Source organism: Diutina rugosa (genome assembly GCF_008704595.1).
Source record: "Diutina rugosa strain CBS 613 chromosome Unknown scaffold3_size541584, whole genome shotgun sequence".
Lineage (NCBI taxonomy): Eukaryota > Fungi > Ascomycota > Pichiomycetes > Serinales > Debaryomycetaceae > Diutina > Diutina rugosa.
This window is the reverse complement of record NW_022995077.1, coordinates 322241-349750: the sequence shown is the minus strand read 5'-3', so window position 1 is coordinate 349750 and position 27510 is coordinate 322241. Positions and strand designations below refer to the sequence as shown.

The 27510-nt window shown below is 49.0% G+C and overlaps 14 protein-coding genes across 14 annotated transcripts; 6 read left to right on the top strand and 8 right to left on the bottom strand. All coding sequences in view use genetic code 12, as the record gives it.

Annotated features, from left to right (window-relative positions):
* Positions 1–19: 19 nt before the first annotated feature.
* On the top strand, positions 20–859 carry DIURU_000807 (SDR family oxidoreductase; the record flags this gene model as incomplete). The annotated part of the gene is made up of 1 exon (XM_034159096.1): positions 20–859. One exon carries the CDS (start codon positions 20–22, stop codon positions 857–859), a length of 840 nt encoding a protein of 279 aa, XP_034014474.1.
* Positions 860–1006: 147 nt separating this feature from the next.
* Positions 1007–2908, bottom strand: DIURU_000806 (polyadenylate-binding protein; the record flags this gene model as incomplete). The annotated part of the gene is made up of 1 exon (XM_034159095.1): positions 1007–2908. One exon carries the CDS (start codon positions 2906–2908, stop codon positions 1007–1009), a length of 1902 nt encoding a protein of 633 aa, XP_034014473.1.
* Positions 2909–4070: 1162 nt separating this feature from the next.
* On the top strand, positions 4071–4607 carry PAM17 (Pam17p; the record flags this gene model as incomplete). Its single annotated transcript, XM_034159094.1, has 1 exon — positions 4071–4607. One exon carries the CDS (start codon positions 4071–4073, stop codon positions 4605–4607), a length of 537 nt encoding a protein of 178 aa, XP_034014472.1.
* A 174-nt stretch (positions 4608–4781) lies between these two features.
* DIURU_000804 (uncharacterized protein) lies at positions 4782–6044 on the top strand (the record flags this gene model as incomplete). Its single annotated transcript, XM_034159093.1, has 1 exon — positions 4782–6044. The coding sequence occupies one exon, from the start codon at positions 4782–4784 to the stop codon at positions 6042–6044; it is 1263 nt and encodes a 420-aa protein (XP_034014471.1).
* Positions 6045–6091: 47 nt separating this feature from the next.
* Positions 6092–7360, bottom strand: DIURU_000803 (DNA primase subunit; the record flags this gene model as incomplete). Its single annotated transcript, XM_034159092.1, has 1 exon — positions 6092–7360. The coding sequence occupies one exon, from the start codon at positions 7358–7360 to the stop codon at positions 6092–6094; it is 1269 nt and encodes a 422-aa protein (XP_034014470.1).
* Positions 7361–7621: 261 nt separating this feature from the next.
* DIURU_000802 (mannosylinositol phosphorylceramide synthase regulatory subunit) lies at positions 7622–9052 on the bottom strand (the record flags this gene model as incomplete). Its single annotated transcript, XM_034159091.1, has 1 exon — positions 7622–9052. One exon carries the CDS (start codon positions 9050–9052, stop codon positions 7622–7624), a length of 1431 nt encoding a protein of 476 aa, XP_034014469.1.
* A 490-nt stretch (positions 9053–9542) lies between these two features.
* Positions 9543–10805, bottom strand: PDA1 (pyruvate dehydrogenase (acetyl-transferring) subunit E1 alpha; the record flags this gene model as incomplete). The annotated part of the gene is made up of 1 exon (XM_034159090.1): positions 9543–10805. The coding sequence occupies one exon, from the start codon at positions 10803–10805 to the stop codon at positions 9543–9545; it is 1263 nt and encodes a 420-aa protein (XP_034014468.1).
* Positions 10806–12121: 1316 nt separating this feature from the next.
* Positions 12122–13657, top strand: CST5 (Cst5p; the record flags this gene model as incomplete). Its single annotated transcript, XM_034159089.1, has 1 exon — positions 12122–13657. The coding sequence occupies one exon, from the start codon at positions 12122–12124 to the stop codon at positions 13655–13657; it is 1536 nt and encodes a 511-aa protein (XP_034014467.1).
* Positions 13658–14403: 746 nt separating this feature from the next.
* On the top strand, positions 14404–15942 carry NOP5 (RNA-processing protein; the record flags this gene model as incomplete). Its single annotated transcript, XM_034159086.1, has 1 exon — positions 14404–15942. The coding sequence occupies one exon, from the start codon at positions 14404–14406 to the stop codon at positions 15940–15942; it is 1539 nt and encodes a 512-aa protein (XP_034014466.1).
* Positions 15943–16820: 878 nt separating this feature from the next.
* DIURU_000798 (6-phosphofructo-2-kinase) lies at positions 16821–17744 on the bottom strand (the record flags this gene model as incomplete). The annotated part of the gene is made up of 1 exon (XM_034159085.1): positions 16821–17744. One exon carries the CDS (start codon positions 17742–17744, stop codon positions 16821–16823), a length of 924 nt encoding a protein of 307 aa, XP_034014465.1.
* A 915-nt stretch (positions 17745–18659) lies between these two features.
* Positions 18660–20648, bottom strand: PET127 (Pet127p; the record flags this gene model as incomplete). The annotated part of the gene is made up of 1 exon (XM_034159084.1): positions 18660–20648. One exon carries the CDS (start codon positions 20646–20648, stop codon positions 18660–18662), a length of 1989 nt encoding a protein of 662 aa, XP_034014464.1.
* Positions 20649–22108: 1460 nt separating this feature from the next.
* Positions 22109–23827, bottom strand: TFP1 (H(+)-transporting V1 sector ATPase subunit A; the record flags this gene model as incomplete). Its single annotated transcript, XM_034159083.1, has 1 exon — positions 22109–23827. One exon carries the CDS (start codon positions 23825–23827, stop codon positions 22109–22111), a length of 1719 nt encoding a protein of 572 aa, XP_034014463.1.
* A 719-nt stretch (positions 23828–24546) lies between these two features.
* On the top strand, positions 24547–25212 carry DIURU_000795 (uncharacterized protein; the record flags this gene model as incomplete). Its single annotated transcript, XM_034159082.1, has 1 exon — positions 24547–25212. The coding sequence occupies one exon, from the start codon at positions 24547–24549 to the stop codon at positions 25210–25212; it is 666 nt and encodes a 221-aa protein (XP_034014462.1).
* Positions 25213–25315: 103 nt separating this feature from the next.
* On the bottom strand, positions 25316–25930 carry RPL15A (60S ribosomal protein eL15; the record flags this gene model as incomplete). The annotated part of the gene is made up of 1 exon (XM_034159081.1): positions 25316–25930. The coding sequence occupies one exon, from the start codon at positions 25928–25930 to the stop codon at positions 25316–25318; it is 615 nt and encodes a 204-aa protein (XP_034014461.1).
* Between the last annotated feature and the right edge of the window lie 1580 nt (positions 25931–27510).

Here is a 27510-nt window from a genome sequence, read left to right as displayed (position 1 = left end):
TCACCATGCTTGTCGAAACATGACGCTTCAATCTATCACCAACAAGGACGTCGGCGCGTTGCCCGTGGCCAAGCCCGATCTCAGTGCTCCCATCCTCGATCGCTTCTCCCTCAAGGGTAAGGTGGCCACCGTCACTGGCTCGTCCAAGGGGATTGGCTACGCCGTCGCCGAAGCCTACGCCCAGGCTGGTGCTGATGTCGCCATCTGGTACAATCTGACTCCTGCCGACGACAAGGCCCAGGCGCTCGCCAGCAAGTACGGCGTGAGACTGAAGGCGTACCACTGCAACATCACCGACGACCAGCACGTCAAGCAAGTGACCGAGCAGATTGCCAAGGACTTCGGCACCATTGACATCTTTGTCGCCAACGCCGGGATCGCCTGGACCAAGGGGCCCTGCTGTGACTTGGCCGAAGGTGTTGCTGAGTGGAAGAAGGTGATCGACGCCGACTTGAACGCCGTCTACTACTGCGCTCGTGCGGTGGCGCCGATCTTCAAGCAACACAAGCAAGGACGCTTCATCATCACTGCGTCGATGCTGGGACACATTGTCAACGTGCCGCAATTGCAGGCTCCCTACAACGCCGCCAAAGCTGCCACCCACATGTTTGCGAAGTCGCTCGCGGTGGAATGGGCGGGGTTCGCCCGGGTGAACTCGGTGAGTCCTGGGTACGTCGACACCGAGCTCTCCAAGTTCGTCGACCCGGAAACCCACAACTTGTGGTTGCAATTGATCCCGCTTGGGCGTGAGTGTGACGTGCGTGAATTGGTCGGTGCCTACGTGTACTTGGCCCTGGATGCGTCGTCGTACACCACTGGTGCCGACATCCGCGTCGATGGCGCCTACACCTGTCCTTAACTGGTTTATCGACGGGAAACAACAATATACGTGCCTAAAATGTGAATTAATTAGTTGTAGTCTACAGGTAGAAATCGTCTCCATTTCCATTCCCTAACCTAAAGGTGATTATAAGCCAGATTCAACAGAGCGTCCCAGACCCGGCGCTTACTCGGCGTTGGACTTCTTGTATTCTTCGAAAGCGGTCAAAGCGTCTTCGAAGTGGTTGTTGAACAACTCTTCGTCTTCCAACAACGCCAAGATTTCTTGGTTGTCCAAGTCCAACATCATACCGGTGATCTTACCGGCGGCTTCGGGCTCTTGGGCTCTGCCGGTGGCAACGATCTTGGGGTACAATTCTTCACCCAAGACACGCTTTTGTTGGTCGGGCAACAAGTTGGCAATCACGGCAGCCAAGTCACGGGGACGTTGTTGGCCTTGGTTCTTGCCGCCACGGTTACCGCCGGGGCCGTAGTAGCCACGGGGACCTTGTTGCATGCCTTGAGGGGGGTAGCCAGGCATCATGTAGGGCATGGGTTGACCGTTAGGGCCAACGGGAGCACCACGGGGGCCCCAGCCTTGTTGGGCGGGGTCGAATTGACCGGGTTGGCCTTGAGGTCTACCGCCACGGCCACCTTGTTGACCCATCATCATTTGAGGAGGGAAGGGAGGTTGGCCGCCTTGGGGACCTTGGTTGCCACGGGGGCCACCAGGGAAGAAGCCACCTTGGCCGTAGAACATGGCGGGGGGCATGCCGAATTGACCGGGCAAAGCACCGGTGGCAGCAGCCGATTGCATGCGCATTTGGTTACGGGCAGCGATCTGTTGTTCGAGTTGCGAACGTCTGACGTCCTTGCGTTGGGCAAGAGCGACGTACAAAGGCTTGCCGAGAACCATTCTTTGGTTCATTTCGGTGATAGCCTTAGTAGCTTCTTCAGGAGACGAGAAGCACACGAAACCGAAACCCTTGGACTTGCCGGTGTCGTCAACCATGACCTTGGCCGAGGTGATGGTACCGAAAGGCTTGAATTCTTCTTCGAGCTTTTCCGAGTCGATCGAGTCGTCAAGGTTCTTGATGAACAAGTTGACACCTTGGTACTTCGACAACTTTTCGAGTCTGGTCAGCTCGTATTGCTTCTTGAGCTCTTCCATTCTTTCTCTCTTCTTCTGGGCACGACCGACGTAGATCTTTTGACCGTTGATTTCCTTGTCGTTCAATTCTTCAACAGCCTTCTTAGCCGATTCGTGTTGTTCGTAGTTGACGAAACCGAAACCCTTGGACTTGCCGGTTTCGTGGTCCTTTTCGAGGTGAGCCGAGGTGATTTGACCGAAGGGCTTGAACAATTCCTCAAGTTGTTCTTGAGTGAATTCAGCGTCCAAGTTCTTGACGTAGACGTTGGTGAAGTTAGCCTTCATTTCTTCAAACTTCGATTCACGGTCCTTCTTCGAGATGTGCTTACCGACGTACACTTCACGGTCGTTCAACAACATACCGTTAATGTTTTCGATGGCAGCTTGGGCGGCTTCAGGGGTGTCGTAGTGGACGAAACCAAAGCACTTGGAGTTGCCCATGTCGTCGGTGGCGACCTTGCACGACAAGATCTTACCGAACACCGAGAAGGTGTCGTGCAAAGCCTTGTTGTCGATGTCGGGGTGCAAGTTCTTGATGAAGATGTTCGATTCACCGTTTCTTCTCGACGAAGGGTCACGTTGCGACCACATGATCCGGCAGGGACGGCCTTCGATGGGGGTGTAGTTGAGCTCTTCAATAGCTCTTTCACCATCTTCGAACTTGTGGTAGTTGACGTAGGCGTAACCCAACGACTTCTTGGTCACGGCATCACGGCACACCCGGATCGACGAAACTTGACCGATGGGGGAGAAGATTTCGTAAAGGGTGGCTTCGTTGATGTTGAAGTTCAATTCACCCACGTACAACGACGCCGACGAGTCGTTCACCGACGAAGATTCTTCGGCAGCAGGCGACTCGGTTTGTTCCTTGGTGTCCTTGACATCCTTGGATTCGTCCTTGACGGACAACTTTTCAAATTGTTGAGTAACGTCAGCCATGGTTTAAATGGAAACGGTGTTGATTTTTTTTGACTTTTTCAATAAGCGGGAAGGATGGAGGGAAGGGTTTTCCTTTTTTTTGGGGTTTTTTGGTGTAGAGCTGTACTGAACACTGAGTGTTTGTACGAGCAGGTCTTAGGGGTGGGTTAGAAAGCAAATTTTTCCAGCAGGTCTCAAGTAGGTCTCCGACCTGTATAGAAGCGCGATGAGGGGAGAGGTTGCAGATGACGCATGATGCCAAAACTGTGATCTACGGGTATCTGGCAACGTCGCTTACTATCAATTGATACCAGAAATTCAAACAAGCACCTTCATTTTTGACGATCTCGTCCAAATAACTGGATTTGTAGGTCGTAACCCTAAGCTTTCTTGGCTTGGTCACGTGACGAGCGCGATGCCCGCCCCCCGTCACTGTCTTTCTCGGGGTAGGGGGTTCAGTGGTTACTAAGGGGATATTACAATGGAGACTGTTAGTCATTCGATTTTTCCATTGATATTGGATGTATTTATTGTTCAATCATTTGATAAACACGTCCTTTGTGTAGTTGCGAACAGTTACTATGGGGCCATTTTTCATGTTGAGGAAGTCACACAAAATGCGTACAATTGGATTGACGCACTCGGTGGCAATTGTATCCATGCTAGTTACCTCCCAAAACGTAAATTTTACAGCAACTACGACCCAAATTTATTCAACCTTAGACGTAATTGTTCCCATTAATTGAATTGACTCATTAGTGATCATAATTTTTGGTATTTTCCACCTATATTTTCATCTATGAAAATTACTGTATTACTGTTCGTATGCTCGCGAAAGGTTGGCTAACATGAACCGTTAGGAGATTTTAAAGTGCCTTTAAATTTTGCGTATAGGATGTTTAAAGATGACTTTTTCACACCACTTCTCAGCGGTCAAATATTATCAGCTTGTCGTCATTTCTCTGGAGCCAACGCCTCGGATGATTTTGGATCTGATCATTGGCTACACTACTCGAAATTTCAACGGAAGCATACCACTTGACAAAACTCACCTTAACAATCAACATGTTTCCAATAAATCTAATATATTGCGTTATGTACCAAAGTACGGATCTCCATTTTCGAAATCAGTTTCGACGCTTTATTGAGGGGATCGCGCGATTTTGCCGTTCAAGACTTTCAGATGTTCAGAATTGGAATCCGGAGATTTGCTACTACCAACGTCCTCAGAAGCACGGTTGTGGAGACTCCTGCGGGTACCTCCGTCACCCTCAACTGGGTGGAGTACTTGAAAATGAAGAAGCAACTCCACCGCATCAACACCGGGGTGTCGATTCTCACTGGGTTCACCGGTGCGTTTGCTACCCTCACTTATCTTGGTAACGTCGAAATCGACGTTGAAAAGACGATCTTTGGTTTCGACCCCATGATGGTGATGGCGGCGGCGGTGTTGCTTGGTGGTGGTGTCGGCTACTTGTTGGGTGGTTTCATTGGCAGACCCGTGTTCAACATGATCAACCGCACCAAGATCCAACAATTCAAAGTCAAGGACCGCCAGTTCCTTGAGCGCATCAAGGCTAACCGGGCTGACCCTCTGAGATCGCTGGTGGCCAACCCTGTTCCCGACTACTACGGGGAAAAGATCTACACGTTAAACGACTACAAGCAGTGGTTGCGTGACTGTAACGCGTTCAAGCGTAAGGCGACCGAGTTTTTGTAACTGTAAATAGGATAACTCGAAGTATGCCCCCAATATAAATTCTTGACAATTTTCAAAACCATTAATCCCACGTGTAATCAACAGTGGAAGGTTGACCATTCTTGCTAAGCGGTGCGCGCTCGAAGCATCTCCACAGAAACACCCTAGCAGCAGCCACAACTACCCACGCCCGCCATGTCCGAGGATACCCCGCTATTACTGGATAATCCGATGACTCAATCGGAGGCGTTGCCAAAACCGCAGGCGCCGGCTAAACCGAAAGCGCCCACCCAGGCCAACCGGCTGCTGAAGATTGCCCAACTGCCTAAAATCGGGTTGCAGCGGACCCTGAGAACAACCCAGAAGCTCAAGTTACTTCCCGAGGACCCTAATAACTTAGGTGAAGATGATGATGATGATGATGATGACGATGATGATCTGGGGGTGGTAGCTCCTCCTAAAGTGTATTCCCAGGCGAAGAAGATTACCAACACAAGTGCTCGTAAAGACGCCATGACCTTGAGCAAAGCTCACCGTGACATGTTACCACGGGTTACTGCTTACTGTACATGCGGGCTGTATAAGATGAAGGACTTATTCCGGTGGCTTAAAGATCGTAAGCGCATTCACAACACGTCGCCAAAATTGTTCGATGAATGCTTATATTCGACATTTACTTATAAGGACTGGAGAGGGCTGCATTTAGATGAGAGTCTGCATAAGATCATCAGACTTGCTGACGACGGTGGTGAAATTGATGTTGGCAAGAAGAACGAAATCTTCATTTTTGAATATGGCGTCATTGTCATGTGGGGCTACACTGTACGCGAGGAGCAGGCATTTAGAGAAGACTTAGCCCGTTTTGAGAACGAGAAGTTGGCTCCTGAAGACGTCCAGGTGGATGAGTTCAACTACTACATTACCAAACTGTACCAACCCCGGATTTACAACGATTTCATTACCCTCCGTGATGATAACAACTACATGCTTAAGTTGCTGATTTCCCATGCGTTGGCCCAATCGGTAAAGATCTCTCTTTTCGAAGAGTTGGTCGACAATACTATTGAGGACACGCAAGATATCCCGCAACAGATCGCGCAAACGGGTAAAGTGGAAATGAGCAGAGAGGAGATTATGAAGCTGATCGGTGAGCTTTTCATTTTACGTATCAATATCAATTTGCATGGCCTGGTGCTTGACCTGCCAGAGCTCATGTGGGCTGAACCCCATTTGGAGCCCATTTATCAAGCCACTCGTGGCTACTTGGAAATCAACCAACGTGTCGAGTTATTAAATCAGCGGTTGGAAGTAATTTCCGATTTATTGTCGATGCTCAAAGAACAGTTGGGACATTCTCATGAGGAAAATCTTGAATTCATCGTGGTTGTTTTGGTGGGGGTGCAAGCAGTGGTAAGTATCATCAACATCATAGTTGATGTGTTGACTTACAAAAAGTGAGCTGGTCTCGATCAATGCATTATTTAATTACTTAATATATTTGTGTATCAAAACATCAAATCGTCCTCTCCCGCGTCATCATCCGCCGAACGTTTGCGGTCGTGCAACTCTTCTTTGTACAAGTTCGTGACAAACTTGCCGAAGTAAGCCACATATGGTTTGAGCAGCGTCGCATCCCAAGCATCAGAACTACTACTCTTGTTGTTCTCGGCTTCCTGTTGAATCTCGGCTAATTTGGGGGACGTCACCGGGTCAAACCCATAATCGGTTGGATCTTCGTCGAGTAAACTGTGGAAGGGGTCAAAGGGGACACACACATTACCCGTGGCTGGGTGGATGCAGAAAGGAGACTTCAACAAGTGATTCAATTGACGTGAGACGTTAACATCAAGGCGCGGGTACAAGTATCGAATAATGATATCTTTTTTGGCATCGATCACACTGGTAAGCTTAAACTTATTTTTGCCGAAAAGCTCAGCTGCAACTTTGTTGATGTCCTTCCATTTGTCTAACAGCGACAGTGGTGTTTTATCCCATTTCGCCTTCAATGCATCGCGAAGTTCTTTCTCAGGCATGAACTCTAGAAGCTCTTCAACGTTCGCATCAATATGCGGTGTGGCTTTGGTCTTCGTGTTCCATGGGTCTTGCTCATGGAGAATGATCTCGTCGAACTCCAACTTGCAAATTTCGAAAGCCCGTTCTAATGCAGGGTGGTAAGGTTTTTTGATTCTCTTCTCGCCACCCAATACATCGAAATAAGCAATCAAGGCTTGACGAGATAGATCATCAAGATTTCTGGCACGGGCGTCACTGACCCAACAATGGGCCCCGCGTCGACCCAGGAACACCCACAAGATATGTTTAAATCCAAAGTCATCACGCAACGCCGTGTCAATGATATTAGAGGCCACCTTGATGAATTTCCAACACTTTCTGCAGATGGCTTTGTCTTGACAACACGTCCGGATGGGATCGTAATCTGTCAAATCGATATCGAAGTTCAACTCCTTCGCTACCGGCTTAAGTGCCAGCTTCGGTAAAACCTTGCGGTCTTTGGGAAATACATTGTAAATGGCCCCAATTTCAAACCGCAAAGGGTTCGATTTTTCAACTGCTTGCTTGAATTCTTTCTCAGAACCATATGATTGGTACCGTTGGTAGATATCACCCCGAAGTTCATAGGCAATCTCCCGCTTAGTAAAGTCGGTAGTCACTTTAGGGGAATGCAGAAGCCATTGGAATAAATATCGGAACGGAAGAAACCGCCGATAGTAATCCTCCATGTCAGCATCTGACGGGCCTGAGGGAGTCGTCATTGTCAAATAAATATGTAAGACGCGTCGCGCGCGTTCCGATGAATGTGGACCCTCTCGAGAGCTCGGTGTGGAAACACAATTTGTATCTAAAAACGTTCAAAGATTGATTATCTAGTGATTTTCTGCTTCGAACTCTCTCGAGACTAAGTTTAACCTAACACCTAATATTCATGACATGTAATTCTAAGTCCACCAAAAGGGATAAACTTTCTCTGAATTATTTGTATATTGTAGTCGTCTACTTTTAGTCGTCTATTGTCATTATTCGTTATCGGAGGCAGCCGATACGGCGAATGAGTATGTCAGAACGCCATCCATATCATTGGCATCGTCCAGGCCCTCGGTGATTTCCTTCCACAGGGCGTACGTAAGTAACAAGAACCCGATGATGATCAAGAAGTCACCAAGTAACTGTTGTGAGCTCAATGCATTGTCGAATAACACCCACTCCACCACACCGATGATGAAAATTGTCACCAACGAACTGACTGATGACAACACCGGCAGCGTCAAAGCCATCAATAGGAGGAATGATCCAGAGAAGAGTAAGTTACCTGCAATCAGTCCGATCACAAGTGACCACACACGGGTATTATTCTCACCATAATAAAATTTAAAGCGGTGAATGCCGGTTAATTCCAGAATTAACATGCACAGTGTCAAGATGATGAATGTGTAAACACCGAAAAGCGCCATGACAAAGTTTGCAAATGACAGTTGGCGTCTAGGAGAAATGTAACGGGCAAGATGGTTGGGAATGCAGCAGTACTTTTTGTAGAGACACTCGTAGTACCCGTATAATACTGCACCAAATAAAATGAGTAAGTTCCCCCAAAGGCGGTAAGGGTATTCGGTATTGGCATCATCACTCAGTCCACTGTAGGACACGATAAACACCCCAGTGATGGCGATGAACACCAGCAGCACTTTGAGCCATGAGAATTTCTCGTGAAGCATAGGGATAGCGAAGGCGTAGGCCGTGAACGCCAGACAGTTATAGATGGCAGTGACATCGCTGGCAAAGGTGAGAGCCATGGCAGCGTACCATGTGCATCCAGCCAACGTGAGTACCACGGTAATGTAAAATGAATACTTCAACAAGTATTTGATTGCTGGGGTTGTTATCATCAGTCGAGCGCAATCTAGCACCAGACTCAGCAGCAGAAGCTTAGGGTTTCTTTCAATTAATTTATTGAGTTCCTCTGTCAGAGTGTCCCCATTGACGTTCGCCTCGTAAATGACGACAGCGGTGTGGTAAATGTTATGAAGTTGCTTTACAATACACTTCTTGAAGTAACTGTACAACCTCAACTTTTGCTTCATCACCACTGCATGGGGATCTTCGAGGTCTAGCGGGTCGCTCGAGTTTATCGGCAACCGCTCGTAGTGGGCGGAACTCAGAGCGGCTCCTCTTCCCACCACCACTACTGGCGCAGTTGACGACCTCCACTTGTTGAATGTCCGATACAGCGCAGCAGATATTGCCTGTATGGGCCAGAGAATCCACCACATGCCGTGGGTGATCCATAGGAGTACGAGCGGCTCTGAGAAGCCAATCTTGTACACTTGGGAGGTAAACTCGGTTTGTACAACAAACAGCGTGAGCAGCACGAGAAAGGCGCCGCCGATGAACGCCATCTTGGTTCGGGAGACCCCCTCCAGCGGGTTTTCCGTCGATATCATGTGGACCATGTCGAGATTTTCTCAGTCGTGTTTGGCAAGTTACACCTGTGTGTAGTTGTCGTGACTACGTCAGCGTGCAGAAGGAAAACTTGTGGGGAATGAAGAACAGGGTCCAAACATTAGATAACAATGACCCGGTTTTAGGATAGTTGGTTATCTGAGTTTTAGAGTTACACAGGAGGTCAAGTTGTACTTGACCAGATAGTCATGCACCATAGTATAATCAAATCACTTCCAAGAAACTCGAAAACAGTACAAAGACTTACACGTAGTAAAGATTGGAGCTTGGCGAGAAAACTTTGATTTTACGATTCTATTTAAAAGTTTACGATGACGCGACATTCAAGTTTTCAATCAAGACTTTGTGTTACGAGTTGGCTTGAGAACATCGTTTAGTCTGAGGGTCACAAAACGATTTCTGAATGAAGTCTCCCAACATGATAAAATTGAACCTACAATTGTGTCTATAGAAAATACCGTGTATCATTAGTCATACTACTTAGTAGCGCTTGTTCAAGAAAGTTTGGTTCTTGAAATCCCACGAGTCGTCGGAGATTCTCCCTCTCAACACGGGGATTTCCGAGCCGGGCACGTACACATCTTCGAAGAGAATTTGGAACGAGGCATCGGGAGGAGCGTCGGCTTCAGCCAACTTAACTTGTTCGTCGACGTAAGCACGAGCCTTCTTGTCATAGGCCTTGATTTCGTCTTCGTTGGCGATACCCTTTTCGATCATGGTGGCCTTAAGACCGGCAATGGGGTCATTGCGCAGTCTCATGTGTTGGACTTCTTCTCTGGTACGGTAAGTGGTACCGGGGTCGGACATGGAGTGACCACCGTAACGGTAGGTTTCGTATTCCAATACCAAGGGACCTCTACCCGACGAGGCCCAGTCCTTAGCGAACTTGGAGGCTTGGTAACAAGCCAACACATCCATACCGTTCACCTTAAGACCGGGGATGTATTGGGCACGCTTGAAGTATTCGGTGGAGGCCGACGATCTCAGGGCCGAGGTACCCATACCGTACTTGTTGTTTTCACAGCAGAAAACAACCGGCAAGTCCCACAACTTGGCCATGTTGTACAGTTCGAACACTTGACCTTGGTTCAGGGCACCGTCACCATAAAGAGCGAAAGTGGCGCAGTTGTCGTTACGGTACTTGTGGGCGAAAGCCAACCCAGCACCAAGGGGCACTTGAGCACCGACGATACCGTTACCACCGTAGAAGTTAGGACCGTACATGTGCATCGAACCACCCTTACCACGAGACACACCAGTGCGTCTCCCCATCAATTCGGCGAGAATCGATCTGACGGAGTCACCACGCACGTAGGAGATACCGTGGCACCGGTACGAAGTAATGACGGTGTCCTTCTTGGTGATGGCGCTTTCCAAACCCACAGCAACGGCTTCTTGACCAATGGAAAGATGGCAGAAACCTCTGATCTTCTTGGCCTTGTAAAGAGCGTCAGCGGCCATTTCCATACGTCTGATAATGATCATCTCCTTGTACATTTCCAAGAGAGTCTCCTTCTCAGTTTCGAAGTTGAGCGAAGGGCTCTCGTCCAACTTGTAGGTCTCGAACAGTTCCGGGTTCAATTCGATTTGGACCAAGTCCGACGAGTCGGTGGTGGTGGCCATGGTACGCGCGAGACGCGGGGCCGCCACTCTGGCTCTGGTGAGGGATCTGAGCATGGTAATAGCTTGAAGTTTTCTGGCAGGCAGCTGTCTTTTTAAGTATGCCGGGAGATAGACGTCCATGGTGCGTAAGGAAAAGCCCGCGTCACGTGTGCACGGTAATGCCCGGGTGAAAATTGGCCTCTAGAAGCGATGATTCGACCAAACAAAGGGAAGGAAGCATTTGTAAACGAATATGAGATCGATTCCACTTCAACTACCAAAATTTTCCCGCTAAATTAGCGTGTTTGAGCCATTTGCTGTCATCATCGCTACCATCTCCCGAAGGGAATTAAAGTCCGCACCAGAGTGGGGAACGCTCAACGTTCGCGGACGGCTCTAAGTGGAGGCGCCCCGGGCTAGTACGGAGCGCGGTGGATCTTCTGCAACTATGCTTCCGAAAAGTCGGCAGTTAACTACCATCAAAAGCTCAACTTAGGGCCAATGGCGTTCATCTATTTGGCCTTTCTATGATTACATCTCGAACTCAAAGTAGATTAGGCGATAAAAGGGCCAATTCGCGTGGAAATGTGAATCAACACTAGCTGCCAAATTCAGTCTATTTTCTCGAAGGTCCTACATCTAGATTTGTTTGTTACGCAAACTCAATTAGCCCTACCAAGCCCTCTCACTTTGTGGCCTGGTCACGTGACAATCTAGTACGGTTGCAAAATTGTTTCACAACAATTCGTGAGGTACACCCTCCTCGATGGTAGCGTGAAAAATAACTTTGGGATCTAGGCTCTTTTTTCTTTGAGACACCAAGAACATTTTGAAAGAAGGGTGACTTTGTCAAGCAAATGTCGTAACGAGTGGCACCCTTAAGGTCCTCCGGAATATGAACTTGATCGAAAGCTTTTGGGTTTGACCTTCTAGACCCACGGGTACAAAGATACTTTCAATTACAATGAGCACGGACGACCGTGATATCAGTGTAAACAAAAGGAGTCTTAATTACCTTCGGATTCCAATCATGTCACTCAGGCTTTGTGATAAGCCAATCTATGATTTTGGGACACAATCAAATTATCACTGGCTTGCAATTCTGGGCATTATCAGCAGTACATGGTTTTTCGTTGGTGGTAAAGGCGGCAGCGTTTATGCATAAATCTCTTTGGTGCATGATAATTTCAGACCCCATCTAGACAATCAGGGGTGCCATTAACCTCAAATCAATGTCTATTTGACCCTCTTGGAAACCTTTAACATATCTAACACCACAATCGAGGACTTTATACCACCTTTCTCTGGGCAACCCTCTGTGTATTTCATGTTGTCCATGCATGCGTCTGGTGATGCTATGTACGAAGTTTACATGGTGGGAGTGGGAGCTTTATAGGTGGCGGAAAATTCCAGTACTCCACAAATTTCTTCACTACTCCCTTTGAACGTTGAAAGAGATGTTTCGTCGATCGAAATCCCAGCCGGTCGCAACTCGGCCAGCTCCCCCGCCGCCGTACGTCTTATCAAAAGCTGCAGCTCCCGAAAAAACTACGAAAAGCCTGGTTTCGATTTGTTGGTTGTGCCAAATTATTTTGACCACCCGTCTTGTTAATGAACTGTACGTTGAGCTTGAATGTGGAGCCCTTGTTCATGAGGCCTGCTTCAACTTACGAATGGAACATCAACAGAGAAAGTTGGCCAAAGATGATTCTGAGTTGAACCCCGCTCAGATCCGTAAGCGTCTTTTCCCTCAATGTGAGTGTGGCTGTGATAAGACGGCCATTCCCAAAGATGAAGCCTTGATTGACGGCTATATGACTCGAGCCCTTGAAATGCAAACCCCTAGTCCCAAATATAACCGGAACCTCGCTCCGTTTGCCCGTACGTTTTCAATCAGCAACTCCGAGATTAGTGTGGAGACCCCGTTGACCCTGGTGACCACCAGTAGCATATCAAAACGAGTATCGAGTCTTAGAGGTCTGAAATTACCGCCGCCTCCGATATTACTGCGGGTGCTGAGCCTGGAGTCATTACTAGAGGCTCTGATAGCTCCTTCTATCGTGCTGGTGGATCCCAGTACACCTCAATTGCAGCAATATGAGAACGTTACCTACGACAATTTACTCACGGCATTTTTGACCCACATCATGGTTCGCTTCCCTCTGCTTAGCATGGGCAACTTGTTCCAGATGGGGAAACTTCGGCTTGCCGACATGTTGTCGGTGTCGTTTGATGAGGGTGTACTGTGGCGTCCAAGTCTTGTCTACTTGTTTGAACACACCTTAGTGCTTGAATGGCAACCACAAATTCCCATGGTGATCAAAGTGGCTACCTACCGGGCTCGAGGGTTAAACTTCCCCGGAGCAGTAGAATTGAGTTCATTTGAAGAAGGAGAAGAGAAGACGCGGGTCTGGTTCAAACTGGACCCGATTCTGGTGGTCGAAAAATGGCAGTGTGCGTTCCTTGAGCCTGGTCTCGAATTCCCCACCCAATTTTTGCTGCTGACCATCAACTTAGACTTGCCTCCCCTGACCCCCAGTTTCTCCGAAGCGCTGGTAGCTCTGGACGATTCTACAAGTGTGGCGAGTTCACTCAAACTACCACAAAATAGTTTGCAATCGCCATTCAGTCTCGAGCTCCCATTGCGACAACAATCACTTACTGGAAACGACACTGAAATAACGTCACCGCTTCAACTAAAGCGAGTGTCGAAACAATTGGAAACAATCAATGAAATTGATCTGACCCCGAGACTGCTGGCGCCAGCGACAATACCTAAAAGTTTGGATCCCAAGGGCCATCAGTGGCAACCAGGGAAAGAAACCCAGCCATTTTCTGCCAATATAACACTAGTCAACGATAGCGATTATAGTGACGACGATGACGACGTGGACCTGGATCAAGAGTTGATTAGTGCCAGTGTTGCCGCGCGCATCGAAAAGGAATGGACTAGTTTGATTGCCGAAGTTGATGAGGCTATCATGAGTGGCTGACGATTAATATATAGTTAATGCGATGTTATTGTAATGGTTAAATCGAGTAATCATCAGGCTGGTTGTTATTGTTTCAAGCTGACTATTCTTTTGAACCCACCGCATGATGTGGGAGGCTCACCTGAAAATTTATGCGCATTAATGCTGCAGCCTTTGGAGGAACGGCGATGAGGTGTGCAAGGGTAAGGAAATGACCAATTAAAAAAAAATGCAATGCACAGATTGATGCAAAAAGACAAACCCACGGCGGGATTCGAACCCACAATCGCTCGATTAGAAGTCGAGCGCCTTAACCATTGGGCCACGCGGGCGGCTGTTAGCGCATTAAGCTTTTGGTTTGACAAATCGACCTAGGTAGAAAGCCGATTCACAAAATCGTGTAAAGAGAGTTTGGACACATTCATAGACAAGCTTTAGAGCAATCACAACAAATCAAACTAGCATTCGACTGTTTCATCAAGTTTTGAAGGCTTGTAAAGTAGATATTTTCAATACCTTCAGTACAAATTAATCTTGAGTGTGATAAAATTTGAAAATTTGAGCAAGAGAGGATTACCTAACAATATTACAACCAAGCTATCTAATTATGGTGTTGCCACTAGATTTCCTCTCCATTATTCCTTGTTTGTATTTGCTCTCACCCCAGCGTGGTGAGCACCTGTGATCCTGTGTGTGCGCGCCATCTCATCGCAAGCGAAATTTTCAACCTCGCCTTTTCCATCCTCTCTAGGTAATATCCACCAAAGATGGCGTTCGTGTTGGCTGAAACCGCCGCTGGGTATGCCCTTCTCAAGGCTGCGGACAAAAAGATCCACAAGAGCACCTCGCTTGTCTCCGACTTGGCGACGCCTGAACAAGTAATCCAAGCCTTCAAGGTCCACCGCTTCCAAAAGTTCGAGCTGGCGGCTGATGCTTTGGCGCAGGCCAACGCTGTCATTGAAGGTCAGTGTTCGCTGGAGCTTCAAAAGTTTCTCGAAGAAGCCAAGCCCGACAAGAAGGCGACTTTGATTGTGTCGGAAGCCAAGCTTGGTAACGCCATCAACAAGTTGGGGCTCAACTTTTCCGTTGTTGCCGACGCTGCTTGCCAAGACGTCCACCGGGCCATCAAGGAATTTTTGCCCGAATTGTTGCCTGGTTTGGACGGCTCCACCCTCAACCAGATGTCGCTTGGTTTGGCCCACTCGATGGGCCGTCACAAGCTCAAGTTCTCCGCCGACAAGGTCGACGTGATGATTGTGCAAGCGATCGCTCTCTTGGACGACTTGGACAAGGAACTTAACACCTACGCCATGCGGATGAAGGAATGGTACGGGTGGCACTTCCCGGAGTTGGCGAAGCTCATCGTCGACTCGTCCGCCTACGCCAAGATCATCTTGACCATGGGGTACAGATCCAACGCCGCCGACACCGATCTCTCGGAGATCTTGCCCGAAGAACAAGAAGAACAAGTCAAGACCGCCGCCGAGGTGTCGATGGGTACCGAAATCACCCCTGAGGACTTGGCGCTGATCCAAGAGTTGGCGACTCAGGTCGTCGACTTTGCCGCCTACAGAGAACAATTGTCGAACTACTTGCTGTCGAGAATGAAGGCCATCGCCCCCAACCTCACGATGTTGGTGGGTGAGCTTGTCGGTGCCCGTCTTATCGCCCACGCTGGTTCGCTTACCTCGCTCGCCAAGGCCCCCGCCTCCACCATCCAGATCTTGGGTGCGGAAAAGGCGTTGTTCAGAGCGCTTAAGACCAAGCACGACACTCCTAAATACGGTATCCTCTACCACGCCCTGTTGGTGGGTCAAGCCTCGGGCAAGAACAAGGGGAGAATTGCGCGTGTCCTCGCCGCCAAGGCCGCCTGTGGTGTCCGTTACGACTCGTTCGCTGAAGAACGTGACGACTCCGGTGACTTTGGTGTTGACTTGAGAGGCAAGGTGGAACTGAGATTGTCGGCTCTTGAAGGCAAGGACTTGAGAACCGTCAAGACGTCGAGACAACAGCAAAAGATCGAGATCTCCGAGGCCAGAGCTTACAACGCCGACGCCGACGCCGCCATGGACTCCGACGACGAAGAAGAACCCAAGAAGGAAGTGTCGAAGAAGAGAGCTCGTGACGACAGCGAAGACGACGAAGAAGAAGAAAAGACCGTCAAGAAGGAGAAGAAGGAAAAGAAGGAGAAGAAGGACAAGAAGGAAAAGAAGGAAAAGAAGGACAAGAAGGAAAAGAAGGAAAAGAAGGACAAGAAGGAAAAGAAAGAGAAGAAGGAAAAGAAGGACAAGAAGAACAAGGATTAGATGATCCTCCTCATTTCAGACCCCCATGTATAGTAGTCATAATCATAAAGTTACGGAAAAGACGGCAAATGTAGAGTTTGATGAATATTATAAGATTCAATCAAATATGAGACTTTAACCTTATAGCAGAGAACTGTATAACAAATTGATCTCTGAATGCTTTAATCCAAGTGTATGCCTGATAAGGTCTTGCGGATGGCTCAGCTCATCTCGGAGACGTCACCTGGCATCTACCTGCTTTTACGCCTGCAATACCACTGAACTCCGCAGGGTCCTTAGATCCAGGGATCGGTGCCCGCCTTGTCATCCCATTTGCATTTTAAAAAATCGAGCCACGAAGCAGCATGATCATCCCGCCATCTTTCCCTTTTCTAGAATTTTAGGCGGCTTCCCCGGATGGTTACTTTGTTCGGGAACCAAAAAGAAAAGTCGTGAGAATTTGTAATCATCAAGTTGCCCTCACTAGTGTGTGTTTGTGAGGATGGAATTTTGTAAGATACGGGTCGTCACAGCCCTCCTGAGATAAAATCTGTCTCTCAGCTTATATTTTGTCCTAATTGGGGATGGTGCGAGTATGTTCACGGAACATCCTCCGGTGAAGTTTTTCCGCTGAGGTAACGTGCGTCCTGCGGCGATTTCTCGTCTACCCCTCTTCAAGTCACTACAGACCAAAGTGCGTATACGCGGCATTTGATTTTTGTGGCCTTCGGAAAAACATGACTTTCCCAAAAACAACAAAGCCGTGCTGAGGGGCGGACTCAACAAATTTCCCCGAGGCGCCAGGGCTACGTGAACATTAACGAACCAGTGTCTAGTATACCAATTGTAATCTATTAATTATCCTTATCCCAACCTGTTCCCTAGTCTATAAAATCCTATTACGCCAAATTCTTAATAAAGTTGTTGAAGCTGTTCACGCGCTTCAAGTATTCGCGGCCAAATTTCTCCTCGTAGCTGTCCTTAAACTTCGTCATCAACGCCATAAATTTCGGGTTGAGGTGGTCGAACCGGTTGAGGTCAAACACCTCGCCGCCGTTCTGGTAGTCGATGTACAAGTCGATGGGGTAGTTGACCAACTCGCGGGGAGTGATGGGCTCGTACATGTGGATGTAGTGGAGCGACCGCTGCTTGAAGTCGTTGATGGCCTCCTCGTAGTCACGCTCAGCGTAATCGGCATTCTTCGTCTTGCACGCGATGTTGAAATTGACCAACTCCGGCTGGTTGCACTGGATGTTCATCACGACGATCTTGGGGTTGTCCACTTCGTCGACGAGCTTGTGGACCATGCGCTTGCGGCGCATGATCGTGGTGTTGGTGGCGTCCAAAAACCCGATCTGGATGTCGCCGCTATTGAGATCGCGCACCAAGTTGTTCACGGTGATGTCGGCAAAGTGTTCCCGCTCACGTTGGCCAGCAGCGTTGTTAGGATCGAAAAAATCGGAGTTCTCAAACGACACGAGCTGGCGGCGGACGTCGCCGGCGTTGTAGATCCCCAGAGTAAAATGGTGCTTGTTGAAGTAGCGGTTGAGCTGCTTGCAGATCGTCAGCTTGCCCAGCGCCGGTAATCCCACAAGCATGAAGATGATTTTCGCCGCCGCGTCTTCGTCGTCGGCGCTGGGGGCGCTGCTGTCCAGGTCTTCCAGCGTGTACGCCAGGTCCTGGTGGAAGCGCATACGCTCGATCTTGGTATTGAGGCGGTCGTGGATCTCGCGTTCTTTAACGAGCTTCAGCGTGATATCCAGCACCTCCAAAGGGACCGCCTCCGTCAACACGGGGGGGCCTGGTTCGTAGAGCGAGTACATCAGCACCGCCAGGTCGCAGTTCAGCATGATTGTCGGCGTCATTCCTCCCGGCTCCGCGTGGCACGGAGGGATCGTCTTATTCATAATAATTAAAGAGTGTTTGACGTTTGCCGTCGGAGTGGGGGGCGGTCGATTATTATAAATTTCTCGATGAGTCAAGCGGCAGGTGTATGCGCGTGTCATCGACGCTGTTAATGTGTACAAAAAAGAAATTCCAAGAAATTACCCAATACCACATACGGACCTGATTAGAAATCCATGCGATGAGCGGGCACGTTGGTGATAAGAGAGGAGAGTTTGTATTCACAATTTTCCGCCGTTATTGGGGCCTACCGGGGATGGCGGTTCGTCGGTGTTTGATGGTTGTTTGCGTGGTTATGAAGGCGGGGCCTTGCTACTGTGTAGTGGTTGGGTGCGTAGGCCTAGCGGATTCGGTAGTGCGGCCTCATGCGCACGAGAAGAGTCCGCCCGCGCGCCCAGCCAATGACCGCGAGCGATAAGTGGGCTATCGCACGGGGCCTGGGCGAGCGGAAATTGATGTGGCGTGCCGCAACCTACATAAGCTACCACCGTCGGGCGAAGGGAGGTTTCCCGTGGGCCCCCGCCCAGAACGACGACGACAAGCAAATCGCCACCAACTACTAAAACATCGCTAAAGTGGTAACAATAACGTGCCGTGGGTCACGCTCAGGGTAAAGGTTATAAGCGCATCATCGAGGGGTCCGTCCCCGCTCGGTCACGAGCACCCCGAAAACGACCCCGCCCGCCGTTATCCGATTAAATAGCTGTTTGACGCGGCTGAGAGGCATATGCACTCCAGAGCCCGGCGCTGGGCGATCGGAGCTCGCCCTCCTTGCTAAACGAGGAAATGTTTACTATATACACGCCGCTAACCTACTCGCTAACTGTGAATCCTCATTCTCGCGGGACGTACTCGATCTCTTCGCGGTCCTTATCACGCCACGCCGCTTCCCGCTGCTTGCCTATGAGCTCGAACGCCTTGAGCTCGGCGTCCATCTTACCGACGAGCCCCCGCCAGAAAAACGGCGTCGTGAACTCCGCCACCATCTGGCTTTTGAGACTTTCCAAGTCGTCAGCAGTGGTGGCGTGAGGCACGCGCGAAAGCTTGTAGTCGATTGTCCACGGCTGGTCACCCAGCTGCGGCATCACCAGGAACCACCCGGGGTACTTGCGTTCGCCGAGCGTCGACGCCAATATCTCGAGCTCGTAGTTGTGCACCTGGGACATCGTGGCCGGAGTGACCAAGTTGCGGTTGTACTCGGCCAAGTCCCGCTCGTGCTGGCCCCGACGGAGATAAAACTCCTCCTTCAGGAGCTTCTCGCGATACAGCGTTTTGTAGGCCCGGGGGAAGTGATTGAGCTCGGTGATTTGCTCTGGGGTTACCGGCACTGCCATGATCTTGAGCACGTTTTTCGGTTTCTTCCCGTGCGGGACACGTTGCCGCCTTATCAGTAAGCGGAACAGCTGCTTTGGCGGTAAGTCCTCAATCACCTGCTTGAGGATCGTCTCCCAAAGCTTGATCAGCTGTTTGAACTGGGTTTGCGCCATGTACAGCGGGAGCAGCTCGCTTTCGTTGGCGGGCAACCGCTTTTGGGCGCTACCATTGTAGAAGATCTCGTCGAGCACTTCGAGGGGGAGGTACTGGAACCCGAAGAATTGCAGGAGATTATGGTAGGCTAAGAAGATGCCGTCCATCTGGCCGATTCTCGCTTGAAACATGTACTTGAGAAACCCACCGGTACGAATCAAATCGGTGTATTCGCGTTGAAACAGTTCAAAGTCGCCCTCGGTCTTAAACACTTGGTACGCCAGATCTTGGTCGTGGCGAGTAGGGTTGTAACGGTAAGGGACCGCCACGCGGGTTTTAAGGTCAAACGTGCCGTTACCAGGTAATCTGTCGTCATAACAATCGAGCTGGGAGCGCATCATAAACTCCAGATACGTCAGGTAGTTATATACCGAATGCTCTTTCTCCATGGGCATCTCGGTATCATTGACGATGAACTTATCAGCAAACTCCTGGGGTGGGGTAGTAAGAAATGCTTCGAGACAATGACCCATTGCCAGTAATAGAGAAGTCATGCTGGTACTCTTATCCGAGTCAATCAGGTAAACGGGTTTCTCTTTGGAGAATTCAGGACGGTACTGAACCGTCACAGTAGCCGGTCGTTTCTGGAGCAGTTTGCTTAACCTCGGGAACTCAAACCGCTGCTCTAGCTCGGGATCATAATTATTGAGGAATAGGTAGAAATGGGTCAATGTCTGGGTCATCAGCGACGTACTCAGATAGAACTGCTTTTTAGCACGCACTGCTGCTTCGCCAAGACTGGGGTCTTTGCCTGGAGCTTGAAACAGATCGATGGCGTTGAAATTAAACGTTTCCACCTTGGGTATCGTCTTTAAGTATGGTGGGAAATTATAGATGCGGGTTCGCGGATCCTGGTACCACTGGACGCCTGGACTAAACAATGCTCGGTCCAATCGATGATGGAGTTCAGGGATGTTTTGTTTCTCTAGCTTTTGCGCCAGTTCTTGTTCGTCATTCACCAATATCAGTCCGCGACACACTTCGAGCGCTTTCCATGGAGACGGCGCAGCTTTAGCTCTGCGGGCACTTCTCTTGGTAGAATTCAGCGATATCCGCTTGAATTTGGGGGCGGGTTTAGTCTTTTTGGCGTTGACTTCGTCTTTACTCACCGCCCACTTCTCCTTCTTAGACATCACTTGGTTGCGTAGCTCCTGGCGGTAGCCCTTGTTGACTTTAGTGGGTGGCTGGGGGGCATGCTCCTCGCTCAAATTCGCCTCTAGCTTCTTGAATGTTTCGGATATCCTCAGCAGGAGGGAATAGCATCGTAAGCTAATCACCCTCTGGGAGACAGTCATGCTCGCGATGAGTGATGATCGGCATTATGGGGTGCATACCAGCCAAGTCTAACTCCGATACGCCGATGTATAACATATTCAAGTGTATTGAGCATGGAAGTGAACTGTCTATGTGCAATGAATTTAAGTAATGGTTTGAGTCTGAAACGTGAGCATTCGTGATTGCCAATTTATGAGCAGATTAAGTTGGTGAGACTCATAATGAGTTCGAGTCTTAATCGTTAATAATGCTCCGAAAAGATTTGTGTTTGTGATGATCACTGCTATTGTCAATTGTTTGCAAAACTGAATATTGCTAAGTTTACGGGATTTTGTAAGGATTTTGAGTAAGCCTAATCAAAATAAAGATTAGTAAAATTGCTGCAACGTAACAGATTTGTTACCATCTAGTTTGACTGGCAACAGACCTTGATTGTAAGATCCATGAACTGTCCTTCCTCTTTGTTCCTGATATTGCAACAATCATTAGCCCTCTATTCACACGGTTGTCTATACTGTCTACCCAAGTTCGATTCCGGGGTAATTCACTCTTCAACCCTACAAAGTCGCGTTACAATCCGTGCGAACGTGAACCAGGGTTGCAACCCTAGAAAAAACCCCACAGACAATAAAACCCATCGCGCAACCGAACATTTCTCTCTTTAGTTCACTTTTTACCAGGTTAAATCATGCGTGACAAGTGGCGTAAGAAGAGAGTCAGAAGACTCAAGAGAAAGAGACGGAAGGTTAGAGCCAGATCTAAGTAAGTCTCTTTCATCCATTGATTCTACAAACACACCTGTATAAACAATATATGAAAGTCTTATAAAATCTATTACATTGTAGTCACCCCAACTAAAGCTTGGGCCACGTCAAACGAACCATAAGGGAGTTGACAATTGTCGTCAATTGGCAATTGTCGGTGACTCAATGGTGACGTGGTGTCTGTTGATTCAAGTGTCAATCATGCCTAGGCTGTTTTGGTTTTGGTCTGGTGGCGTCGCCTGATGTGATCTGCTTAGTCTGGATCTAGAAGTACAAAAGACACCGTCAAATGGGGGTGCAATCGCTACACCATGTCCTCTCTGCACCCACAACTTCAGGAAAACTCTGACACTTCCTCTACTTTCACGCCACTCCCCTCTCGTCCTCTACCAACGGCCAAACCGTGGGGTTCACCGAGAAGGACTATTCGCACGCGAACCCCTACTCTTCAAGGCTCGGACCTTCCTACTTCACGGAAGACGTCATCAATTGAAAAGAAGAGCTTTGATAACTCCGTGCAAGAGCGCTACTACAACGTTCCACCAGATTTTGAAAACAATAGCCTGTGGTGGTCGCTCGTGTGGTGCTGGTTCACCTGTGACCACCATCACCCTGATGAGTAAGGGGGCAGCGCGGGGTGGGGTCACGCTGGCTACATTTCATATCCCAATAGTATTTTTCGTATGACGTTATAAAAACAAAAGAACTGTTTACAATTACTCAGCGGCTTCGGCAAACTTGTCCGAAATTTTGGTCAACAATTCGTTGAACTTAGCCCGACCGGCCTCTTCACCTTCGGAAGGTTCAACGAACTTCGCCAGCGACACCGCATGCTTGACGTCTCTGGTGGCGTCGGCAAGCTTCAGCCATTGAGCACCATTAGCAATGGCCTTTTGTGCTTCGTCATGGTACAACATAAACGCCCGCATCATGTCAAACGTCTTCCAAACAGGACAGAACTGGTCATAGGTAGAGTAACCGTTTTGTTGCAAGAAGTCTTCCTTAAGCAAAGTAGACACGTCAAGCGTGATCTTGTCGGAGTCACTCAAAGCCGACTTACCCACCAATTGCACCACTTGTTCCAATTCTTCGGCGTTGGACAAGATCTCTCTGATCTTGGTTCTCAAAGTGGGGAATTCAGGGTAGTTAGCGTCGTAGAACTTGTTCAACACGTTAAGGTACTTCGAGTATGACACCGAGGTGTTCACCGAAGGGAAGTGCTTACGTTGGGCAAGCTTCTTGTCCAAACCCCAGAACACTTGGGTGATACCCAAGGTGGCGGTGGTAACGGGATCGGAGAAGTCACCACCAGCAGGAGACACAGCGGCAACAATCGACACCGACCCTTCACGGTCAGGCAGACCAAGCGCAGTGGCCTTACCGGCACGCTCGTAGAACGAGGCCAACTTGGCACCAAGGTAGGCGGGGAAACCCTGATCGGCGGGCATTTCACCCAACCGACCCGAGATTTCACGAAGGGCTTCGGCCCACCGCGACGAAGAGTCGGCAATCATCGACACGTTCTTACCTTGATCTCTGAAGTATTCGGCGATAGTCACACCGGTGTAAATAGACGCTTCTCTAGCAGCCACAGGCATGTTAGAGGTGTTGGCCACCAACGTGGTACGCTTCATAATCGGTTCCTTACGGCCGGAGATCTCGGTGAAAAGCTCAGGGAATTCCATAAGCACTTCGGCCATTTCGTTACCTCTTTCACCGCACCCAACGTAAACAATGACGTCGGAGTTCGAGAACTTGGAAAGCGATTGCGAAATAACGGTCTTACCACAACCGAAGGCACCGGGGATACAGGTGGTACCACCCTGGACACAAGGGAACAACGAGTCCAACACTCTTTGACCGGTAAGCAAAGGGTAGTCGGCGGTCAACTTCTCGGCCACAGGACGCGGGACCCGCACCGGCCAGTTGTGCATCATCGAGTATTCGTATTTCTTGCCCTCGAATTCGACTTCGAGGATGTTTTCATCCACGGTGTATGAGCCCAGTTCGGAGATTCTGGTGATGGTACCTCTGGCCTTGGGCGGCAACAAGATCTTGTGGTCGTCCATCAAGGAGTTTTCGAACACCGACCCGAAGATGTCACCACCAGTGATGTGGTCGCCGACCTTGAGCTTACCGGGAGTAAAGTCGTATTTGATGTCACGGTTCAACGCGGGGACCTCGATACCTCTGGGAATGTAGATCGACGACGACAAGTCGGAAATGGATTTAAGCGGACGCTGGATCCCATCGTAGATCGTTTCCATCAACCCGGGACCCAATTCCACCGACAACGGCTTCTTGGTACGCTCGACGGGGTCACCAATGGAAAGGCCCGACGTCTCTTCGTAACACTGAATCACCGCCTTGTCGGCGTTGATTCTAATGACTTCACCCAAGAGCCCCAAGTGGCCCACCTTCAACAATTCGTACATCTGGACACCTCTCAACCCTTCGGCGGTGACGACGGGACCGGAGACCTGGTAGATGGCGCCGAACCTCAGCTCGTCGTCGTGGTCCTCAAGCGACAACCGCTTGATATCCTTGCGTGCGTTCTCGATTGCCCCAGCCTAAAACGTGTTAGTATACAATTATGCGACCACACGACACCGCCGCGTGTTTCAAGCCAAACCCAAGGTTCAGTGGCAATCGGGGGGTACGTACCATTTGATGAGACGAGTGTCAATAGCAAATTTGGTTGGGCGCTTGACGATAATTACGTTCGGTGGTGCGAACGTGTGGCAATGCGCGGTGCCCATAACCCATCAACATCAGTGAGTGTAGTTAAACTAAGTTTTCTACACAAACGTGAAATGTCAGGAAAGGCTGTTACTCAGAGTTATGAGTATATCAGCCTATGATGACTATATTTACAATTTAAAACGGTTTGAGGTGTAAGCCTCAGGGACAATAGAAAGTCGATGAATCACTTGACACTGATTATATCACAAAAACAATTACCTCTAATACGTTTCAAATCCGTTTTATTTTCCTTCATTACAAAGACACTTCCAAATTCAAAATCCTTTATCCCCCAAAGTTAGCCTTGTGACCTAAATGTACTGCATGTAACCGAGGCAACCCCCCCTACCCTGAGTTTTGCCACCACTCACTCCGTACCCAGAGCGCAAGTTTTCCACGACTAATTGAAGCAATGCAAGTGTTTATTCTTGGAGCCACGGGGCTTGTCGGGGGACACGCGTTTCAAAAGTCCCTTGCTAAGGGCTGGCAAGTGTCCACCGTCACCCGTAAACCGTTGGAGGGCGGCAAAAATACTGTGGAGGCGGACTTAGAAAAATGGCCCTCGATCATTGAGACCGAGGCAAAGGGGTACGACGCGTTCATCACCGCCTTTGGCACCACCCGGGCCAAGGCTGGCGGCATGGACGGGTTCAGAAAGATCGACTACGGCACTAATTACGAGGCGGCCAAAGCCGCGAAGGCGGCTGGGGTCAGTACTTTTGTATTGGTATCGCTGGCGGGAGCGCTGCAAGGGTCGCTTTTCCCCTACTTGGACTCCAAGGGGAAGCTTGAAGACGATATCATCGCCCTCAAGTTCCCCAAGACGGTGATTTTGCGTCCCGGGGCTCTCGTGGGTGAGCGCAAGGACTCACACGGCTGGGCCAACGATATCGCGATGCGGTTTGGTGCGTGGACCCACAACACGCCACTTAATTGTTTGACCTACGGGATCCCCGGTGCCGACGTGGCTACGGTGGCCGTGTACGAAGCCGCCAATGCTAAGGACGGGGTGACGATCATCAGCCCCGGCGACTTGATTAAGAAGGCCAACGAGTTGAACCAGCAAGCGCTGTCGTAATAATAAGTGTATGGTTAATGAATTGAGCTACGTTAAAACAGATTGAAAAAGGGTTAGATTAATAAGCGTGATATTAGACGAGATATATACTCTAAGCACTCGCTTACTTTCTGTATCTCCACAACTTGAGGGTGTTGTGCTTCTTCCAGGTCTTGTTCTTGCCAGCTCTGGTGTTGTTGTACAAGTGACCCTTGTTGATACCTCTCGACTTCTTGCCGGTCGAGGTGAGGCCTCTGGCTTCTCTTCTCTTGTGGACGGCGTTGACGATCCAGTTAATCTTGGGGTCTCTTCTGATGGCCTTGTGCGAGGGGTCGACGAGGATGACTTCGAAGTACTTGTAGGTCGAGTCTTGGTTAACCCAGTACGAGTTCAACACTCTCAAGTTACCGCATCTTCTGCCGACTCTTTCTTCAGCGGTCGAGCGGAGCGATCTTTGGTACTTCAAGTGGTTGACACCCTGGTTGGTGGGCTTACCGTAAGTGGCACCCTTAGGGACGGGTCTCTTTCTGCCACCTCTTCTGACTCTGATTCTGTAGATGACGAAACCTTGCTTGGCCTTGTAACCGAGTCTTCTAGCCTTGTCGGGTCTCGAGGGTCTCGAGGCACGGTGGATGACGTTCTTTTGTCTGTATTCCCAGCATCTGATTCTGTACAAGAATCTCATGACATCGGATTGCTTTTGTCTCGCCAATTCGGCGACGTACTTGTAGGCACCCATTGTGTGTGTACTTTCGGTATAGGTAGACGGTCTCGAAAAGATTTTTCAGTTGGTGCTGCCACCGCGAGCGCGATGGCTAGGTGTGTAACCCTAAGCACGTGATGCTTAGGTAAGCGACACACACACACACACACATATTGAAGCTTTTAAACCAAGCTTAAGTAAAAGCAGTATGGCAGGTCTAATTAATGATAGACTTCTCTAAATAACTCTTCGTTCACATTTAGCATCTGATTTCGCAGTACGAGTTACATGCTTTCCAATTCGAGGGAGTGAGCACAGTTTTAGCCATAAATCCTACTATTCGGACGCTAAACCTTTGATAAAGCTCTGAGCTTCTGGCTTGTTGGTAATTTTCTGATTCACATTTGCTTGTATCAGATTTGATCGACTATGCCACGTCTGTATTCTTTGCAATAGTTGTATACTTTGAAAACAACTCAAACGAATTAAGACTCAATCCATTAACTATGAGTGTTTCTTAGTCCTCGAATTGAATCAACTTTAACCCATAATCATTAGGCTATCTCATGTACAATTATCTAGAGTCACATAAACTCACATCGTAATCCCCATCGCCCTGATGGTCGTAATTAACTACCTCTTCGATTGGTAATACATTACCAATAGAGCTTCTATCATTAGTACACAAAACATCAGTGACAACGACAAGAAAACCGTATACTACCGCGACCACCGATTTTGTAAATATTTTTCTTAGTGTCAATGTACGATTGTCACCATTGACTGTTAGAAGCACCCCAGGTTTTTTTCCCGATTAGGTTGACTAAAGCCACTCTGCCAATCTTCACTACATATAGGACAATCGCCATGACGGAGAATGATCTTAGACAAAACTTAAAGCTGAATATCAACGAAATGGATGTTTTTTGTTCTACCTTCTTCAAAGGTAGTTTAGCAGGGCTCATTTTCTTGCTGCGGTTGTGGAAACTCCAGATTCCACCGGTCGGCTATGCTCGACGGCTTAACATTCCAAGTCGTATAGTCACCACCATAATTCAGGGTTCTTCCCTACATGGCTAAGCCCTTCGTGTTCGTCAAGAGTACATTCCCAAGAACTTAGGGTTGCATGAAAATCTTGAGGTCGCCAAAAATTCCCCTGGCTGCTTGAGGTAACAATAACGGCATCATGCACGTCATCAAGTGGCGCCATCAAGCGAGACCCAAGATACTGTCGATAGCAACGAGTTCAAAAGCAGACAATTGAACCACTGGCTAAACCGTCGGTAGCTCCCGCCTAAAATCGCCTATACATCACATTTGTGATGGGATGCATGCACAGTGCCCCCAACCATGCATATAATTGTTAGGTGTCATTCGTCGCAAACGAGGCTTGCCGGCGACAGCCAGGGACAATTCCACAGTGGCTGCCAAACGGTTTGCTTTCTTCGACCGACCAGTTCGTCGCAACTTTTGTCGTTATCGCTGCTAGCGAGAGCTAGATCCTGCACTTGATCGTATTTTTAAGGTTCCATGCATCGTAGCCAACAGAAATACACACCAAGTTACCCGTAACAATTGCTTTCAAAAAAAATCAGCCAACCCCCTCTGAAGCGGCA